Source organism: Oxyura jamaicensis, chromosome 28 (genome assembly GCF_011077185.1).
Source record: "Oxyura jamaicensis isolate SHBP4307 breed ruddy duck chromosome 28, BPBGC_Ojam_1.0, whole genome shotgun sequence".
In the NCBI taxonomy this organism is placed as follows: Eukaryota; Metazoa; Chordata; class Aves; order Anseriformes; family Anatidae; genus Oxyura; species Oxyura jamaicensis.
The window spans coordinates 1,940,624-1,962,267 of NC_048920.1; the positions used below are offsets into that span (position 1 = coordinate 1,940,624).

Sequence of the window (21,644 nt, forward strand, 5' to 3'; positions counted from 1 at the left end):
CAGATGCCATTCTGACTTTATCAAAGTATGCGTGCTAGAAGGTACTTCATTTTCTGAGCACCTGAAAATCACGCAGAAACCTCTCCAGCATACCTGTACTGCCACTTATAAGTGCTACCAGAGCACCCAGGGGATGTGACTCCCAGCGGGTCAGGTAGGGTCTTTTTTTCCTACCGGGCGACCCTCGCAGAGCAGACCAGCACCAAACAGGGGGGTGCAGACCAGGTCCACCTCCTTACCCCCTCTGTCATCGAGGTTTGTAGACTCCAGCAGCAGACACGCCCCATGAAAAGGCACTGCTTTGCAAAGAGACCGCGCTTTGGGGACCATGGTGGGGTTCAGGAGGTCGCAGGAGGCACCGCCTGAGCTCAGACGTAGCCCCTGCACAGCCCCTGGTCCGTGCTGCAGGAATTGACACTTTGGGGAACATGATTCCTCCCTCTTTTGTAAAGGAAGAGTCAACTCCCTTTGTTTCACCCAGAAAAGGAAAATAAATAAATAAAATCCAAAGGAAGCTTCGTGAGTCCCAGTCAGGGACAAGGGAAGAGCTGGTTTTGGGGTAGGGGCAGGAGCCTCCGCACCGTGTTGTAAAAGCTGCTGCAGGAAGAAGTGTTTCTGCACTGGCGCCAGAGCAAAGCTGCTCAGCACAGTTACACAAACCTCTTCATCAGAAGATTTAAGAATAGGGCTTTCAAATTCCCCATCCAAAGATGATAAACTGTATGACACGGAACGAATCTGCCCCGGATGGGGGAGAAACAGAGCTGACACAGAGGTTCAAACCTGTTGGTCCGGGGGTGAATAAATATTTAACTAGCTGGCTAGGGTGGCTCCAGAGACTGGGGAAACAATGCATTTTACAAACCTTTCTGATTAGAGATTCAAACTGACATTTCTTCGTGCAGCTGAGGCCCAGCTGGGGGGGACAAAAGGCAGCAGAGTCAGCGCAAAGGAATTCCTACCTCCGCGGTCCCCCCTGCCTTTCACCGCTTCCCCGGGCTGCAGGTGGAAACAAAAATGCACAGAAACTGCAAACACATTCCCCAGCCGACACCGGTAACCAGAAGATCCCCACTTACCAGGAAGGTCAATTAAGCACTGAGATGTCCAGCTAATAAGCACAATTTGAATATCAAAGCGTGTTTGAAAACGTTTGTCTCAGGTCTTGGTTCTGCTTCCTGCTAACAAAACAATAGCAAGCGAATTGTCAGGGAAAGAAGACAAGAATCGCTCTGGGTACGCTGTGCTCTCCCTCTGGGACCCCCTGCCACTCGAGGGATTTATGTTGCTGCATTCTGGGCGAGCTGAGTACTCCGAGAGAGGGGGGGCTCGGTGTGATGAGGGGGGTTATTCAAACAGAGGGGGCTCGGGTGCAATTCTGTGTGATTCAACCTGAGGGTGTTTGGGTGTGGTAAGAGGTATGTGTCACGAGTAAGTCCTAAGTCCCACATACAAACACGGGGATGCTGCGTTATGTGTTACACTGATGTCCCTGGATGCTCGTGGTGCTGACTGGTCCCGAATGGACGTGACCTTTCCGCAGGCAGCCAGCCGGGTGCACAGCCCCACGGGTGGGAAGGGGAAGCCGGGGCCCCCCCACGAGCTGCTCCCCTTGGCCGGCAGCAGCAGCAGCAGGGCGCAGACCCCTCCTCACCCCACCGGGTCCCTTTCTACTGCCCCAGCTCCTTCCACCGCCACTGAGCAGCTCCTGATCCGCACGAGTCCAGGTCAGGAAGCCAGCGCGGCGGCGGCAGCACCGCCCGCGGCCACAGCCAATGCGTTCACTGCCTGGATAGGAGGCATCCAGGCGCTGGGCAGGAGGCATCCCGGCTCCGGCTGCTTGCCCCCCGCGCCCGCAGCGTTGGGAACCCCAAGGCGGGAGGAAGGCGGCGCGAAGCCGGCGCCGAGGCCGCTTAGAACAGCTTGGTTTGGCCGCGAGGTGCATAACTGGATGCCAGCGCTGAGGCCGGTGTAATGCTACACGCAGGCGTGTGTGACGTGAGGTAGCCGAGCTCTCCCTCGCCCTGTTTTCTCTTACTGTAAGTGGCCGTAGTATCCGTCATAAGTTTATCCAAGTAATCCCCTCCCCACGCACTTACAGGCTGGAGCTGCGGTGGGAGCCGGAATTTCATTTCACAGCAAAGCAGGACGGTGAGCCCCGCAGAATCGGGGGGCTGTGGTTCGAAGCATAAACAAAAGCAAAGGGAAAGGCAAGGCAAGGCCGGGGCGATGGCCTGCGGCACGCTCCTCCGAGTGCTGCAAGCACGGGACCTTAATCTAGCACCACGGAGCCTGGGCTTGTTTCCTGAATTTCTACAAGCACTAAGCAGCATCGATCCCATTGAAATCCTTATGAAGCTTGCCTCCTTATAAAATTAGTTATTAAGGCACATTATACACAATATATATGTGTGTTTTTTTTTACTGGATGACTTCAAGACTAATTTATTTCACCTGCCAAGGCAGCTTCAAGTCCAGCAAGTCATTAAGTTTTTGTTTGCTACAGTTCTGTTTTATCCATAAAAAATTATTTTTTTTAAACTCCTGATCTGTGAGCATTTAATCAGAACTTGCCAAGGTGACACCTACCCTGAGCACAATCACGCATTGTAAGAACGAGAGGAGCTATTAAATAACCAAAACCATGTCCAGAGACTAGGAATAAATCTACAACTCCATAGCAGCGTGGGGTTGTAGAGGGCTGCTGCAAAAAGGACAGCGTGCTGCCAACCCCTCCGCACTGGGGCTCGTGTCCTTCAATTATTTCTTCGTGTCACCGAGACCAGGAGGAGGAACCCAAGCCCTGAGCCCGGCAGCAAGCGGCTCCCAGGGCTGTCACCACGGCACAAACGTGCCCAGGGCGAGCGCGGCCGCAGCGGTCCACGAGGCTGTAAGGAGCACAAGGGCTTTTGGTCGCCTTGTGGACCAAAAGCAGCAGCTCTCCCAGGCTCCACAAAATAAGTGGTGAAAACCAGAAGAGAACAGAAAACATGAGGTTGAAGCACTTCTGCAAAAAAAGGGCTGCCAGCAACGCCAGGTGCTGGCTGGAGTTATCGAGTGAAATTGAGGAAACATCACGATCCACTCGGGCAGACTTCATGACAGCTACCCAGCACTCGACTGCTCTGACAGCATCGATCCCTTCCCGTGCTCCAACGCCACGGGAACAACCTGCCCGAAATGCATCAGCTCAAGTGCTTTTATTCGCACGCAGGGCTCCAGTACTTTCGCACCGACCCAGGAAGGAGCGAGTGCCAAATAAATTCAAGGTTTTACAATCAGCACTAAAATCAGTGTTATTTATAAAATTGGAGATTACAGTACATAATGCCACGACCCCACTGAACTGCGGGTTGGGAACGTCAGGAGGTCCGTATTTACACAGGAACGGATAAAATTAACTGCAGGTGCCTCCCTTCCCATAGACAGTGACTTCCAAAAACAACACGCTGTTACTCGAACAGAAAGGAAGCTCTTCCCATTGACATTTCTCCGGGACAATATTACAATTCTTATCTCACGGATCAGCAAGGATAAGGAAAAACTTGTGTCGCCTCCAGAGCCTTTCACAAGTTACGTGCTTATTTGAAGCTCCGGCGAATGTTTCAAGTGCCCCAAAACGGGACCGGTGCCATCCTCCCAGCCCAGGACTGCCGCCCCCGTTAAAACCCAGAGATGCTGGTGCATGGATCTGTTAGGATCAGCACATGTGGGGGGACATCCTGAATGCCAACGTACCTCAGGTTAGAAAAGATAAAAGGGTCTGGAGCCGTGAGCCCCCTTGTCCAGCGGTGATAATGGAAGATGCGGGGGCCTCCGAGAGAAGTTGTTGAGTGGAGATAGGGAAAAAGGTTGAGCTCTGGTGTTGATACAGGAAAAGAGCAGATGGAGATCCCTTCAGAAAAGCAGTCTCTTGCTACCCTTCTGCTGCTCAGGCTGTGAAGTAATCAATTGTTTTTCCTACAACTGCCAGGGGAGGGTTTTTTTCTGGAAACAGAAATTTACTACTGCGCAAATTATGCCAAGGAACACAGCAAATTTGCTATGAGGAACTCAAACGTATCTGCACCGACCTATCTGTCCACAGACATATATAACAAACGTATTTACATAAATCACCTCAATATGATGATGCCTGGAGGAAGTCGTAAACCACGATGGATCCACAACGCCCTTAGTCACTCGCTCGTTATCTCAAGTCACGGCCTTTGCCAACGTGCTCCTGCAGGTATCTCACCACGGGTACAGGCCAACATCTCTGCCCCGCTGTCCAAAGCCCCACGGAACTGCAGAGTCAGTGGCTGTCACCCCGTAGCTGGAATTAGTAAGGCAGCCCGACTGTCAGCTCTTATTTTCAGGGATGGGATCCTCTCGAGCTACAAACCTCAGCTGTGAAACTGCCTCACCTCTTCCCAACAAACCGACAGGATTGTTGTTTCACAGATCCTCCAGATTTGCTTTCCTCCCTTGAAGGTTTTCTCTCCTGCTCTGCTCTGTCACCACAGCTATTTACTCGGGGTAGATGCCCCATATTGCCCCAGCAGAACAGAGATCAGAGCAATATTTTCCCTTCATCCATTTTAAGGAGTCCACATAGTGTTTGCATCACGGCAGCGTTAGGGACAAAGATTTAGGGGACAAAGATGAAAGAAATTAAAACCCAACTCAGGACCAGCCCTGTCCTCATTCCTCCAGCACCTTTCAAACGAGCCGATTCCCCACGCAGGTAAAGGCAACTCTTTGAAACTTGGCTAAACTGTTGGCAATCAAGCTCAAAACATCAAAACACAGCGTTTGATTTGAAAACACAGCAGCGCTGTTAGAGGCGGAACAAGTGTCACAAAGTGCACACAAGGGTAACAACGAGAAGTTGTAAATACCTCACCCCGTGTCTGCAACATCGCTGTTGTGCTGTGCCCCGGCGAGCAGAGCAAGGCTGCTCCTTGTACTTTGTGTTCAAAGTGAGCTGGGTGCTTCGTGCAGCAACTTCTGCTTGTTTTTCTTGAATATTCAAGCCCCAAAACTGACACTGCATCTTCAGAAAACCCAGAGTCCCCAGCCAGATCTCACTAACCATAATGGTCCCACACAAATCAACACGATCTCCAGGGTTTGGGGTCCCCAGCCCTGGTGATGGCTGACAATTGAAGAGCATGAAGAAGTCATCTCACCCTCTCCCATCCCTTAGGTACCTGAGGGCTGGGGTCCACAAGCTTCCAAGCTCCAGTCCTTCTGGGAGTAATTTGTAAGAGAACCACTGAATTAATCGTCTCCCTCAAAGAAGGCAGAAAAGCTCGGTGTGCCTGGCCTCTGGGGAACACGGGGATTTGGAAGCAACAGCTAATTTTACGGTGGTCTGGACATCAGCCACCTCACACTGTACATGATCTGTGCGTCAGATCAGAGGGTTTGCAATTCAGACCAAACCCAGAATCTATAAAGGGAACCTGGGCAAGTGTTCTGTACAGCTTTGCTCACCGTTTTACTCACAGCTATCAGGGTGCCTTTGTTGTTGTTGTTGTTCTTGAAATTGCAATCCATATTTACAACCTAAGGATTAGCTTTTATCGGTCAATGGTTGACACACCACCTGGGAGCCTCATGAGAGCTCCCTGTTAATATTTAACTATGTATTACTCTTTCAGACATCCAGCATCTTACACAAACATCCCTGCTCGCTCTAACCTACTCCCCTGACAAACCTGCTCCCTCACACTGCGATCCCAGAAGACCCCAGAGAATCACAGCAAAGCGATCCAGGCAGCCACAGATGTCCTAAACACGAGTGTGACTGAGCATGAAGTCTCACTGAGCAGGAAGTCTCTACCTGTACTTTATTTTGAACGCTCTGCCCCAGCAGGATGTGCACCACCTCCCTGTGCACCAGTGCAGTGCTGGGGGCAAGCTTCTCATCAGGCCGATTTATTTCCCGATGGGCGTCGTGGGCTGACCAGGCTGAGATGGCAGCATCCTAGTGCTGGATGAGAAGATGCTGAATGAGGATAAGCCACAGAAGACTTGCACAGAGGTTTGTATCTTACGTTGTGAGAAATGGAGATGAACGAAGACACGCAGAAGTGCTTCCACGTACAGTGATGGTCTAAGGACGTCTTGTTTTCCCAAGTGTAGGTCTAACACAAGCTGTTAATTTTACCTACGAACCTTTTCCTGAAAATGAGTGATACGATCAAAGCACGAGGCGGAAAATATAACCTTTGCTTTCTGAAAAGATAAGAGAGGAATAAAATTGCTTTTCTCAAGGCCACAGAGAAGGATGTTGTAGTAAACAAGGCAGGAAAGAATGAAAGCTAAGCTGACACATTCAGCTCTGTGGGGATAAGGAAGATTGCGTCTGAGGTATGTTATGTGGAAAGATGTATAAAGTGTAACCCGGGCACCAAATAAGAGCAAATCTATACCGAAAGGGACGTAGAGTTTACAGCAAACAGGGAAGCGGAGCTGTCCATGACTGAGAAAGGTAATGGAATGGGCGGAAGTATAAGATTAACCACAAGGAGATTAAGCTGATAACTAATGATCTACACAGAAATGTCAGACAGAGGTTAAGATTTTAATCTGGACAGATTCCATGGCATACTCACCAATTGTAAACATCGGTACTGAAACTGAATTTGTGCTTGGGGATGAAGGTACTGCAAGGGAGCCAGAGAGAGGCACAAAACTTGTTCCAGACGTCCTCCTTCCACCTCCCAGAAAGCCAGGGAGCTGGATGAGGACGGGAAGGGTGAAGCACCACCTGAGGCTAGTTGTGCAGAGAAGTATTTGGAAGCTAAACGCTGCCGTGGAGCAGAGCTAATGAGCGCTGCCACCCAGATATTTTTTTCCCTGAACTTACCAGGAGGCATAAACCATCCTAGCATTCGGTGGCTCAGCTTGCTGCCCAAACACACCCTGGACAGGGAATGGCTGCAGCAGGGAGCCGATTACAATGCCAGGCTCTGTCCCACAGCAGCCGCTCGGAGGGGAAAGGGCTTTGCTCCTCGCCAGGAGTGCTGGAGGCAGCAGCAGGGACAGGCTCAGCGCCTGGAGCAGCCGGCGCCCTGCCCTGCCGGGGATGGAAGCACAGCAGTTACACCCCCGGGGAGCAGCCAGCACACAGATGGAGTTGCCAAAGGGCTAACACAGATCCTGCTGGGGCAGACAATTCCTAATTGCTGCCTCTTGGTGAGCACACAGACCTGTCTGACAGACCCACAGATGCCTGTGCTCGCGACCCAGGCGCAGCAGTCACGTTTCTAACCACAGGACCTCTCTGGTCGCTTGCTCTGGACTCCTGTGTATTGCCAACAGATTCAACAAGAATCAGCTTCCACTTGGCTGATCAATTTTAGAAAGTTATCTGGTCCTGATTTAAATGATTTCAGTGACGAGAAGCTGACCACAAGCTTTTGCTTTAACTGTTTTAGAGAATGAGCAGCACTGAAAGCGAGCTTTGTTCCTAGCCTGATTTTCTCCACTTCAACTCCCAAGCTGGAGGCCTTGTTATCAGATTTATTCCCCACAGATGGACAACTAAATATTGTATGGCATTTTTCCAGTAATTAATAGTTTTCATGGTTTTCACTGGACCTACATCTATCTTTATTTTTTATTTTTCCAAGATCATATTTGAACTGTGGAAAAGGAAAAACGTTTGCAGCAACTCATTCCTGGGTATAGTGGTATCAAACACACGGATTATATGCACCCATGCAACGTTCTTTCACCTACTGTAGTCATTTTGGCCACGTCAACTCCTGTACACTAACCTACACACCCCTCTCCCTCTGCCCAAAGCTCTAAGTATGCTCTCCGCAGTTTATTTCTAGGTATAAGAATTTACTTAGCACTGAAATAGATACCGGTTGCTTGCAGCCCCAGAGCCAAGCAGTTGAGACCTCTCTCTGAAATGTATTTTTATTTACTACTTGCCCTTGTCATCTTCAGTGTACCAGTAATGCCTACTTCCAAATAATTCAGTGTAAAATAATATGCAGCCCCACACCAGCTATCCAGCTCAGCCCTATCGAGACACATATCCACTCGGTGACTTCTCATTGCAAGCGTTCCCTGCAGTTTTTGATCCGCAGGACACATGCTCTGCCACACCACTCTGCTCCTCTAATCAAAGTCCCAAAAGAAACACAATAAAAGTGACCAAATGTCAGACAAATACAACCTTAAGGAAGAACAAAAGGCTATAGATCGGTATAAGAAACAAACTAAATTGCACAAGCCCACCTTAGAGGCCTTTACTCTATTTCTACTTATAAATTATGCAAGGGAAAGTTGTAATCTGAAGGAATTAAATCCCAAACTAGTTGTGCCACCCCCAATGAATACAGGGGAACAGCAGGGGAGCTACATCTTCTGCAGTTGCATCAAACTCAGGAGATTTTGGGTTCTCAATCTTTCTTCCACAATTGTAACCAGCTCCTACCATCAGAACCTTGAAAATTCTGGTTTATTCCATGCCTCTGACACTGTAAATTCTTAAAATAAAGCTGACCATCACTGAAGTCACTTGGTTCAATAACGAGGAAGCACGGTAGTAACACAAGTCTCCTCATCAGCCAGATCAACTGAGCTGAGCACAGGGAGAAACAAGATCTGCCCACACAACATGAGCCGTGCGGGCGTGTGCCACCGCTGCTAAGAAGCTGCGGCTTCGGGGATGTTTTTCAGCAGGGCAGCGGCGATGCGGTCGGATCACCGGTTACCATCGGCACCGTCCATTTTGGAGCAATTAAGACCATTCCGAGCCGATCTGGCTGATACCCTCAGTGTTGAGCCTTGACACCTGCCGGTCCCTAAATGGGGTAATTACTGCACGGGGGAAAAAACGTATGGAAATAATCCTACAGTGGACAGAAAAAATGGACTGAAAAAGCACTACACGGACTAGTTTTCTCTCTCAGGATGACAACATGGGACTCTCCTGCACAAAACCTGAAGCCCTATCAGTTTCTCCAGAGACAAAGAGTCTTTTTCTCAGGCTAAGCAGGGACGGTTTCGAATCGCAGCACGGAGCAGCCATCCTCGCAAGCAATCTTCAACTGGAACGGAGCCGAAGAACTTCTCGAGATGCCACCCAGCCCATCCACCTGTCCGAGGGCAGATCAAATGCTTTACCTACGACATTTCTGACAGCTGTTTGTCTAAAACGTTCTTAAAGATCTCCAGATAAATTTCGCCTCGAGGCGCTTCCTGCATTCGCTGCCTTTATTTTTTTATTTGTTTTTTTTGAGCTTTATTGAAGCCTCGCTCGTCAGCAGGTCCGTGCGATCGGCTCCATTTTACAGACAAACACTGAGGCCCGGACAGGGGAAGCGAATTGCACAGAACCACCCAAACGGCCAACAACAGCGCCGAGAGGAGACCGGCGGTGTCAAAGTCCACCTCCGGCGCACGATCCTCTGCAAAACACTTGGTGCAAAGCGAGCACTTGACGGTGTATTGCTCAGTCCTGTTCGCTCCCCTGCGGTATCAAAGCAAGGCTCGCCTTTGAAACCGTGCCACTTCAAATTAGGCTTTGGGTGGCTGAATGTGTTGCTCTAATGGATAATCACCAGCGAATCTGAGCACGGAGAGACCTGAAGCTTGTTTAAAAACACAATCTGGAGTTCTTTTTGTTATCGCAGAATGGAGCATGTGGAAAAACAACATGCTTTTCCCCACGCTGATCAACAAGAACTGGGCGGCAGCTCCTCCTTCTCCTGTGGACATTTTTCTTATAGCCCCCAGCAAATCCACAGGCTCACAGGGGAGCGTTTCATATTCCCCAAAACAAAAAGCGATGCTTGATAAAGGTAATCTCGTTCTAATAGGTTTATCGAATAGTTTTGTATCTAGCCACAGAAACGTGACCTCTAAGCGCTGAAAGAGCAGCCAAACACCGTACAAATTATTTAAATGGCACAGAGATAACGTTATTGTAGTGAGGAAGAGAAGCCTAAGGAAATGGTGATCCATACATGACATTTATCTTCTCTCACAGGCTTTTGCTAATTTAACAGCTGTAGAAACCTGCCAATGAGGTGAAGAGGTTGTTTCAGATAAATCACCCGTTTCCACATAACTGCTTTTTCATTAAGTCTTCCAGCACGACAGCTACCGCACATTAGGCTTTCAGTTCTGCCAGAAACACAGCCCCGCCAAGTCTAAAATCCACAGAATTGAACGAACAGAGAAACAGTTTACCGAGCTTTAAAGACTTCATTTCTAACACAGCTTTGAAACAAAAGCCTTATTCCTTTAAGCCACGTTAAGGCTTCCACCGGGCGAGACGCTCAGACATCACACTGAGGAGCTCCATTTCCTCTCTGGCTTTCGGGAGCTTTTGAGGGGTACTTACAAGGGAACTCTTGGACTCATTCATCCCGAGCCGAAGCTGTGTAAACACATCCAGCGCAATCAGCCTTATTTCAGAAGGATGACGTTCAGAAAAAACTGAAGACCAGGAAAAATAAATCTCATTTGTTTTTATTATGTCATTGCCTTTATGTTTTCATTACCCGTAGACTACAACTGATTGTTTTCGTGGAACAGATAGGAAGTGTTTGTCTGATACTCAAATTTTAATGAATAGCTTTTATTGCTTATGAAATATTCAAGTCCTTGCAGTATTGTGACACAACATGGATGCCTAACAAAATTTTAAAAGGTAACAGAAAAATGCTTGGTTACCACATCTCTGTTGTCCTTGTTACCCTGTGATGTCTGCTGACTTGCACATGCTTTATTCTTAGGAAACCCAACACCCTGCTAGAGCTTCCTACGCGATTGCACGATTTTCCAACTGTGCCTTTAATGGTGCAACAGGGTCCAGGCCCACCTTTGAGTGCGAGCATTCCTTACATACATTCTTGATTGCAGAAAGCTGGCATTATGAGACATTTCTAGCGTGATGTCTGGTTACTGCGCAAGAGATTTCCAGACGCTCCAGATTCAGTGCAGTTAACTGCAGCTTAACTTTCTGCTACAGGTTCCTTAGTAAAATTGAAGTTATTATTTCAGCTATTTCAGAACAAACAACTTGGAAGCTCACAGCATCTCACTCGTGTTATCAAAAAGCCAAGCTCAGCAGCTCTCCCGCAGGCACCAGACGACCCTTGCCTCCAACAAACGCTGTTAGACCTGGCCCTCTTCACCCTGTGTCAATCAGGAAAAATCAGCCAGCACATAGGCAGACCCAGTTCATGGCACGCACACTGCCCTGTTGTTCTGCCACACGGGAACGTCGCCGTTCAGTACTGAACGCTCTCCTCTCGGCAAGGAAGGCCCCTCTGAAACGCCATGTAGAGCCCACCTTCTCCATCACCATGCCTGAAATTGCAATAGTTCTGTTTGCTGTTAATGTAATTAAACTCACACAGCTACCACACCAGAGAAGATACCAAAAACCAAGTTGGCAATGACTACACAACTCCAAACCGTGCCTGCTCCCTTGCTATATAAGCCTTTTCTTGCTTAAAATCCTACAGCCTGGCAGCCTTTATCCTGACTAACAAATGGAGACCGACCTCCTCCCTCCCTTCCCCAGACGATCCACTTTTCAAAAAGCACTAAATGAGAACGAGGAGCTTGCTACCTACATTCCCTAACTCTATGCATTGACTTAAAAGCCATCGGTGTGTCCCTGTGACCTGAGCTCAGGTGCAGCTTGTCGTGTCAGGGCCCTGAAATTGCAGCGTGGCCACATCCCAGCAGCAACAGCAAATCGGTGGGAGTCCCAGGTGACCAGCAATAAGATTTGCACGTCTCCAGAAGCCTTCAAATTATACAGGAAGCAAATAATTGGAGCAGTTCTATGACCAGATCAATGTAATTTCCCTTCCTCGACTAAAAAGACCTTAGAAACCTTACAATCTCCATCACATACGTTCATCAGACCGACCTTGCTGAATACCTGTCACCCTCATTACATCTGCATATGAGCAAGGCTTATAAAAGTTAGGAGCTCAACCATCCAGCACCTGCTGGTGCTTCAGTGTGGTAGCTGATGTCTGGGAAGGCTGAAAATGCCAAATTTACAATTACAATGGAGTAGTATTTCTTGACGTCCTTGAAAAAGGGCACCTCCAACCTGATACACAAGATCAAAATCACATTTATTTTTTTCCTGAGAGCTCTGAAGCGATGCCAGAGAAACCAGGTACACCCCGAGTCCCTTAAAAAGAAGTACAGCAAGAAAATGAATCCCAGCATTCTGCCAAATGTTGTTCTATTCTAACCAGACTTTCTTTCCATCTCTTTTCTGGGAGTTCCTGCAGAACACCCTCATCCTCAGAGCCTTCAACCTCTCGAGATGCTCCAGAGGCAGCTTCTGGTCAGGGCCATACCTGAGCACGTTCACCCATGGTGCTGAGCCAGAGGCTCCTTGTTCACACGGAGCATTGCATCTCCCAGCCTCGGCCCTTCTCTACAGCAATTCTGGCCGTATTTTGGAGAAGAGAGAGGGAAATTCCACGTCAGACAATTTTCTGGACATGAACAGGTGCCAAGCGCGCTGCACTGCTGTTTCAGTTCATTTAAATACAGATTCACAGGGAAGCCAGACTCAAAACGAAAACATTACGCTCGCTCAGCCAACATTCGAGCGCTCGGCAGAGCCAAAGTTAATTCTCTGTTTGTTTGAAATGTCCCAAGCCAAAATAAAAGCAACGCCGCCGACTCTCAGACAACGCCAGCCCAGCCGGCGCAGCGCCCCCCGGTCCCCTCACCTAAACACGGCCAGATAAAGGTTATGAACGCACGCAGCTGCAATCCCCAGCAGTTATTTCAGTGACCGAGCCCCGGAGCGCTGCTTCGTGCGCTTACGCAAGGCCAGCCGCAAACTTTGGATCAAAGCAGCGACCGAAATAACTGCAGGCACACCGCGAGCGGCTCAGCCCCGCTGCCAGGCGAGCGCAGCCCGTGCCCCCCCCCAGCTTCCCGCTACCCAACTTTTTTTTTTCTTCCTTCCCAGCTAACCAGCAGCCCTAATTAAGGAGCATAAACATCCCAGCAAGTTCATTCACGTCCCTCCAATAGGAACTCGCACACAATTATAGGATATAATTGGGAAGCGTGATCATTGAACTCTTCACCAGCTATTGTTAGAGCCAGAAGGGTGAGCGGCGCTTCCTCAGGACGCAGACAGTTATTCACTGCATCTGTCATTAATCAGAGGTCCTGAAGTCACCGGCCTTTCGGCTAGAAATAATCCTTGCACTGGTCACACCTGGGATTATTTTTTTTGAGGTGTATGTGCAGTGGAGGGGTTAAACACCAGGTGTATTTACAGCGGCCATCCCTGTCAAATACAGCTCCTGACAGAAAGACGTTGCAGCGAGCTTTGCCAAGTGACATACTTCAGTTGGTCTTCTTGGATGCACTGAATATACGTCTTTGTAGGGACTCGAGCGGTTCACAATCCTTTCAAAGCCTTCTACAAGAAGGCCTTTCATCATACAGTGTAAGAACGCTATAAAAATCACACGGATCTTGAATTTACTCTGCTCTATTTGCCAAAATCTGGGAAGAGACATCAGAATTGTATTTCATTTAGAATACTTTTACTCTTCACTTATATTTTTAAGATTTAAAACACTCTGCCTTTATTAAGAGGGGTGAGCAGAGGGAAACACACAGGATGTATAAAGCAGCCAGTTCCTTATCTCGACTTACCACACCAGAGCACCCCAGCAGTCACTAGGATTTGCCCTGAATGAAACAATCTCCTCCTCCCCAGGCAAACATCGCGCTGGGTGAACCATTTGCAGCGCTCCCATTCATGCATTACTAACACCAGTTAACCCCGTTGCTCAGGTTTGTTTTTTTTTTAATAATTCTCTGACTTCCTGCCTCTACACCCATGCCCAGACAACAGCATTTTCCGACAAACGCGTCTGCCAAGCGTAGTCAGCCTCCTGTATTTTGTCTAACAAGGGCTAATGCAGGTTTCCTTGTTTAAGCAAAACACAGTAACTTGGATCTGTTCTTGAAGTGCGAAAATTCAGTATTCTAGCTGAAATACCCTTGGCATGCCAGCCCTGGAAATGGCAAGCAGTTGACATTGGGTCGCCACTGAAGCCTGAGCAGCGATCCCAGCTCAGAGCATCTTCCAGCAGAGTCAGCACTGAGCCCCTGCACGTTAAACTCCTCCACAGCCCAGACAGAGGCTTACAGCAAGAGCTTTGGGGAAGGCGTGAAAGAAGAAAGAATTAAAATCGCAGCTCAGACCAAACAAGATAAACATTTCTCCTATTTTATGGGCACAATACCTCATTCTCCTTTTCAGCTCAAACACGTTCACCTGGTCAAGGCGTCTATACAGAAATTGTTACCTTAACGTCGGAGCAAATTCTCTGTATTTACTGCTATTAATGGTTGGGTGAGTTGGGAATTAGTCTTCATCCAAGTGCTCTGAAGACAGAAGGGATCAGACCGTGGCTTCTGTCTGAAGTGCTGGTTGTGGATAAGGGAGAGAAAGAAAACCATGAACCCCCGCATTTAAGTGAGGAAGCCCAAGAAACACCAATGTGGGGGGACTATGGGAGCTGCATACATGGGGACTTAATAGCATGCTGAAACGTTAGGTATTGAAACCCTACAGCCTTGTGTTACCCCAGGTCAATGGGCTTTTAAAGAGAAAAGCCAAACTAGGGTCTTCTTCACAGCACCAAGTTCCGCTCGTTATTTTAAGTAGGTAGCATACTCTTGAATAACCATTGGTGTGGACTCTTTCACCCCTTCTCCCCAATTCCACAGGCTGTGTCGCACCACCAAGCATCATAAATGTCTTAACTACTCTTAATAAGCCAAAGTGAATTAGTTTAGGATGTCTAGCCATTTGCAAGCATCACAATAGCCCCGACCACAAGCGCTACACGCACTCAATAAAGCTGTCGCTTGGCAAGGCTCGGAACAGACGCCCCAGTGAGATTATCGGGTGTCAACTTCCATCTGGCATTTGTCAGAGCTGGAGAAGAAAAAAAAGGCAGGTCTTATCAGATCTCCAAATAAAAAGAGCACTTCCACTTCATGTGGTAGCAACTGGAAAAATTTCTTTGTGTTTGAAGCTTTAAAAATATCTTGCCCTTGAGGTTGGCTAAGTCTGTGCGGTGCTTCGAGACCCCTTTCCCATACAAAGGTAATAAAGCTAAGCTTATGGTTACCGAAATTCCCAGCACATAAAAATTACAGGAAGCTGTTGCTAAGTAGTATTTCTACCTAAGTAAACATCACAAAACGTTTCCCACACACACCTCTGAACTTTATTATTCAAATCTGCCTTGGAGATGTTCGCAGTTGCAGAATTTCTTCTGGCACCAGTCTCTTCAAAAACTATTTCACAGCGGTTGAAAACACACTTCAGGCTGAGCAACGTTTTTCTGAGCGCTTTGTTGCATTGTTTGTACTAGGAAACAAAGCAAGCTACTAAAGCAACTCTTCAGATCCTTACCTGTCCCCTACCTGTCCCATTATTTTGCCTGGACAGGTCACAGCAAAAGGAAAGAGATTTGGCCGTAACCCCAGCCTCCAGACCTGCTTACACGCCATAAAAAAATCCAGACAAGCATCATTATTTTCATACAGCGCCTTTCTTCAGCAGCTCCTTTACATGCCAATTACTCCAGACTGTTATCACTACTACCTGCTCTATTTTATCCTCTTCAACTGGCCCAAATGGTTTTATTTACCTTCCTCTTCCTTTTAATGAGGTTAATATTTTGCAACAGATTTGTGATTACATTGATTGAGAGAGATAACTTTTGTTTTTAATCACATAAAGCAAGATAATAGTTTGAAGAAGAAAGTCTACGTACAAACCTGAAGTGGCCCACACTCTTAGTAACTCACGTTCCTAGTAGCATCAAGTCCCAAGACCACAAAGATAAAAGAACCCTGCAAAGGTTTCACTCGAGATGAACAGGAGAACTTGAATTTCACCACTCCCTCTAAGGAACAGAACTCGGATTTCAGATATTTGTCCTTATATTCCAGGAATGCGGCCCTTCGGTAGTCACCAAGGGACTGGCTGATATTACAGATTGTTTTCCTGTTTACTTTTATTTGGCCATTCCATTTTTCCTTCCTATTACCTTAATCTACCTCTGGATGTCCCGACACGCAAGTTAAAGGCTGAATTGCCTCTGTAACGAGCCTGTCGAAAACATCAGACTGCTTCGAGTTACGTATGGACAGGGAAGACTGACTGCAGAGAGAATTGGCAGGAAATCCTATTTCACAGGGAATTGTTCCTTCCGCAAGTGGAGTGACAGACATATAGCATTTTTATTACATTTAAAAAAAAAACATGTGGAAAAAAATGCAAAATATGAAGATCATGTTTGGCAGATCTAAACTGAGGTCTAGGACGTGGCATTTCCAGCATTTTTGTTGTCTGAATTCTTCAGCGAAGGCGCTCTATGACTGAACATGCTGCGCTGAACTAAGAACTACATTTTTATGGCAGTGAAAATATGAGTATGTATATATAAAAAAGCCTTATAAAAACGTGGGCTGAAAAGGTACAAACCCTCCAGAATAGGCACAGCTCTTGGCTGCCATGAACAGCACATGGCTAGACCCAAATTCCAAACAGACTACATATTTCTCTCCCTTCCTACCCAAAATACAACGTGAGCTGGCCTTAACTGAACCAACTTGCTTCTCACACCAAGAGAAGCGATTTCAAAAAAGGGAAAGGAAAGCCTTCAGGAAACACATCCTGACCAGTCTTGATTTTTGGTATATCCACCTACACATCTTCGTACTCAGACAGAGATTCCTCAGTATCACGAGTTTGCCGTTTCAAAGCGCGCGGCTGCCCACAAATCATTTCAGTTCCTCCCGCCCGGCTTCATGCACAACCTTAGAGCTAAGGTCTGTAAGATCTTCACTTTGTTGTCTTCAACGCGTTATCACCAAGTGAAAAAAAAAAATTCTGGGCTGGAGTTATAGCTCCAAGTATGATTCAGAGCCTTGGAAGTGTGCCTCCGAGATAATTACACGCTGTAACTGAAAGTTAGTTTTGGAGTCAACTGGGATATCTGTGCTGATTAAAAGAGAAATACCAAAGGCGCATGCTCGGGGTGAGATGCAGTGGGGATGGCACCCAAGTGGCTGCACACAGCAGGCACGGGAGGACCAAGGACCGGTGTGGAAGGGACAGGGGACACCGGGGACCCCGTCTGGTCCCGACCGTTCCCACCTTCCTCCCATCACGTGCAGCTTCTGCACGGTGCCGTCCTCCAGCCTTCACGCACGTCCTCACGAGGTTCCTGCTCATCTCCCACGTTTCTCCAGCAAGACTCAAAGGCTGGCAAAGCAGAGTTAGTGGGCTGGCAAAGCTTGCCAGCTTGGGACCTTTCCCTGTTGAACTGCCACACATTCTGTAGCATCAAAACAAGCGGTAGTTGAGTGTTCCTGAAGTATGTTTTTCTGGCAGACAAAGCAGCAAAGTATCCCGATCCGCAGTCTCAGGGCAGAACTATCTAGCAGGGCTATCAGCCGTCGGTGTTTAGACATCAACAACTTCCCATCCGGAGAAGAAAAATAGGAAACAACAAAACAGGAGGTTTTACGCTAAGTTCTGTGAACAACGTGTGAACACAAACACCAAAAACCTGCGTTAGAACAAACAAAACCCAACTTCCCCCCAGAAAATTATACTGAAACTGCTGCATTTCATCCCACCGCTGAAAAAAAAAAAAAAAAAAAAAAGGCAGCTAAAAAAGAAGAGTGGAAAATACTTAAAAACCCAAACGATGTGAGACTTCAGCATGCTCAACGGGACAGCATTAGCTGGAGAAGATTCCCGGATAAGCTGCATAAACGCGGAGGGAAAGACTTCCTGACATTAATACCCGCAGTGCTGGGTGTTACTCTGAGCTCTTCAGGCAAAGGAAAGCCAAAGTACAATTCACACGAGCTTATAATAATCTTGACAAAACAATTACACATGCTAAGGATACGTTAGGGCTGGCAAAAGAACAGAGAAGGCAGCGATTCCACTAACAGATACCCTAAATAAATGCCCCGATCTCTACCGTAGCTACTAGAGTGCATGTGTACTGCAAGTCTAAAACAGTCAAAAAAAAAAAGGCTAACAAATCTAAAAGACTACCGAAGAACAGTTCAAATAACTTCTGAGGTACAGAGGCAGGTGTCACCAGGCACAATGTAATACAGATATCATCTTGTTGAGAACACCAGCTACCACTGAAAGCACAGAAGTTAGCATTCAAAACAAAGCTAAGTAGGAGTAAGTGCTTTTGAAAATGCACATCAGTTACAGCCAAAGCACACAGGAGCACGGCTTCTCTACACTTTCTCAAAGGAACACAGAAAACCAGATGGAGAATTTGTATAGAATTTCTTCTGAAATCATTTCCAAATTCAAATCAAACGGATTTATTCGGTTGGTTTCTTCAGGTACCTCAGTGCCTGATAACGTTCGGTTCCCTCCGATAAATTTAGCTGAATTTGTGAGAGAGGCCTCAGCCTCTCACAGCTGAGATTTGTGCCCCTAAGGTAAAATATTACATTCCTACAGGTTTCATGGAAATAGGCAGTCACATAAAGGAGAGAAACCATACATTCCAGTCTGCTGTAGCACAGCCCCAGAAGATTCACAGGAATGAGGGGCATTATGAATGGTCTAGCCACAGAAAAAGTTTCAGTTAGGTCTTTAACCCCATGAAATAGTAGAAATGTAAAACAGGAACGCGTAAGAAACCAGGTTTCAGTGCTGATAATAACTGTATACCAAAAGAGTTTAGAAACTAAAGTGCTTTATAACTTCAGTTTTCATTTAAAAAAAGAAACACACATACACTCCTGCATGTTCTTGCTCATACCCTGTTATTCCAGCAATAAAAAATAACCACTTTCTTTAAAAGGAAGCTAGACAATTTGGGGTGAGGAGTAGCAGAGGGGAAACCACATTAATTTCATTAGCGTATGCATACTGCTAGGAATTCCTTCTCAAATTTGGCACTTAGCACTCAGAGTTGCCCTTTAAAGCTTGGCAAGAAATGCTCTCCAGGCCGCAAGTTTCCTAATTTCGTCTTAGGACACACTGCTTCATTTGGATGCACTGCCTCCAAGACAGACAGCTCTGAATGTGTCAGTTTTACCTCAATTCACTTTGCTCCCCGTCAGTCAGACTTAACATAAATCAAAGCAAATATGTAATTAAAACTAAACTTAAGATCAGATCCAAGCTTGGAAAAAACGTATCTGTATGAAATTAAAAGCAACCCTAATGCAGTTTCAGACCTGGAGTTCAGGGGTTAGGACAGCAGCTGCCTTTCTGAACACACCTCTCTCTCTGAACCAAAACCTCAGCCTGAAAGCATGGTTCCTTCTCCCTCCCCAGGACTCCTGCAATGGGCAGGCACTGCCCAGGTCCTCTCTTTTTCTCCTTTTCCCTTTCTTCCAGTCTGATTTGGCTTCCAGTTTCTCACTGTGCGCAAGCATTGCTCACCCATCCACCTATCTTGCACCTTTTTATGACCGGATGGTTTCAGTAAAAATATAATTGCACTCTTCCGGAGTCAGGTTTATTCCGTAGAGACCTTTCCTGCTGCTTCGTTTCCGTCTTTCAATCAACCTGGACTTTTAATCCCACAGCCAAGCCCCAGAAGTATGAATACCCCTAACTAGTATACAAGATAACAGCTGTACTCGCAGCACACTGAACTGGGGAGCTCTAGGCGGTCCCTGACTTTCTAGAGAAACAGAACACAACGTTTTTGGGCACATTATTCACACAGGTGATTAACAGCTGACATCTCAACTCTCAGGCAGATCTGAGAGGATAAACCCAACGGCGAAAGTACGCCACTCACCGCCCCGCAGACCCACCTCTCTGGCAGCGGTCGTGGGTCCAGCAGCGCTCGATGAAAATGCCGTTGATCACGGTGGGCGGGCAGTTGCTTTTCCCTTTCACAGTGCCCGGACACACATCTCCACACTCTTCTTTGTCGTCCTTGTTGGCGACGATGTAGTTGTCTTCTACAGAATCCAAAATCCTCGACCAGTCGATCGTGGACAAGTAACACAATTCGTTGTTCTTCTCGATCCGCACGGCGCCTCGAGTGATGTTCATCAGGTTGTAGAGGCCGATCTCCTTCAGGTGAACCATCTCAAAAATGACGAGCGCGTAGTTAAAAAACAGATGAGTTCCTCGAATCACAGTGAGGTTGGGAAAGAGTCCCTTTAAGCTCTCCAGGCCATAGACGCGAAAAAGCAGCAAGTAGTCTGTAATCATAGTCAGTTTGGGAAAGCTGAGCTCGCGGAAATCTTCAGGCTTGGTTTTAAACATCAGCAATATTTGCAAGTGGCCCTCGATCACAGTGCAGTTCTCAAGCATGTTCAGCCGGGTCAGATTGTTGCGAATGTCCATGCTTCTGCAAACTGGAAGGCACAGAACAATGCTATTTATTTATTTTTAAAAAGCTAGGTTTCTAAGTACACCCATTTTTCCAACCGTGCCATAACATACCGCTACATTCAGAACACACAGCTAGGTCCTTTCCAATATAGCACGCTTGGAGTGTTAAGAAATATACTTTTGGGAACACTCCCTGGTATAGGATTACAAAATATGCACTGAAAGAGTATTTCACCATTTTTTTTTCTGCCATCTTGAGCTGCTGGATATTACCCCTATCACGACTGGAGCGGCAGCAGCAGCCTGCAGACGTCATTCAGCGTTTACAAAGTAAGAGGTGTCTATGCAACGCGGTCTGTTTTCTTTAGATAGTTGCCAGCGACACACCTACCTCATCCCAGATTGTGCAATTAATGCCACTGGATTAGAGGGAGTCATTTAGAATGGTTGCAGGGAGGGGAAGATAGGAAAAGAATAATGGGGAGGAAATGGCAGTGAAGAGAAGGGAAAAAACTGGAAACACACATGGAAGACGCAGCCCAGGCTCTCGCCCAGACTTTGCTGACACGAGTAATTTACTACACCAGTCATTTGTGCCCCAAGCATTCTTTCCGATCAGGTGCTTTGTTGTTGGGTTGTGTTTTGCTGTTATTATTTTCTAAAGGTTGCAAATCTCCCTGCCTTGACTGCCTGGATGGTTTGTTGAGCAGAAGTGGTAACCCAAAGAAGTGGCAGAGCGAACAAGGATACGAAGCTTGGGTTGGAAGGGAAACAGAGTAACACGAATCCAGGCAGCAGCAAGAGTTGGGACAGAAGGAAAAAAGTCTGAACCGGGAAAATTTTAACTCTAATTACAGGTAAGGAAATCTAGAGCACCATGTCCATGCAGCACAATGAAAACCCCAGCAATAACCCTATTTAAAAAAATAAATCATAAAAGATACATCCAGCCCTTAACACTTATAGGAGAATGCCAGAAGAAAGGGAAGCCTGTCTGGTGATACAAGCGTGCAGGACAACCACTTCCACCTGCCCAGGTGGAAATATTTATTTAATTTTAAGACTGCATCCACTTTAGCAGTCCTCTTTGGACTACAGAAAAGACTTGCCCCTGCACACACACTCCCCTTGCGAGTTAAAAGCACAGCACGTTTACTTTCCTTTGTCACTGTATATAAAATTTAATCTCAAGAGAACACTCAGCAATAATCAGGGCTTACAGAATTAACATATATCCAGATGTTTGATGGTTACAATCGCC

At 47.0% G+C, this 21,644-nt stretch overlaps 1 protein-coding gene across 2 annotated transcripts in view; it reads right to left on the reverse strand.

Annotated features, from left to right (window-relative positions):
- The window catches only part of INSR (insulin receptor), a 54,745-nt gene that overhangs the window by 25,666 nt on the left and 7,435 nt on the right, over positions 1–21,644 (reverse strand). For both annotated transcript variants that reach the window (XM_035348004.1, XM_035348005.1), the window contains exon 2: positions 19,855–20,406. In XM_035348004.1, coding sequence (XP_035203895.1) covers positions 19,855–20,406 — 552 coding nt within the window. The remainder of the gene's footprint in view (positions 1–19,854; positions 20,407–21,644) is intronic.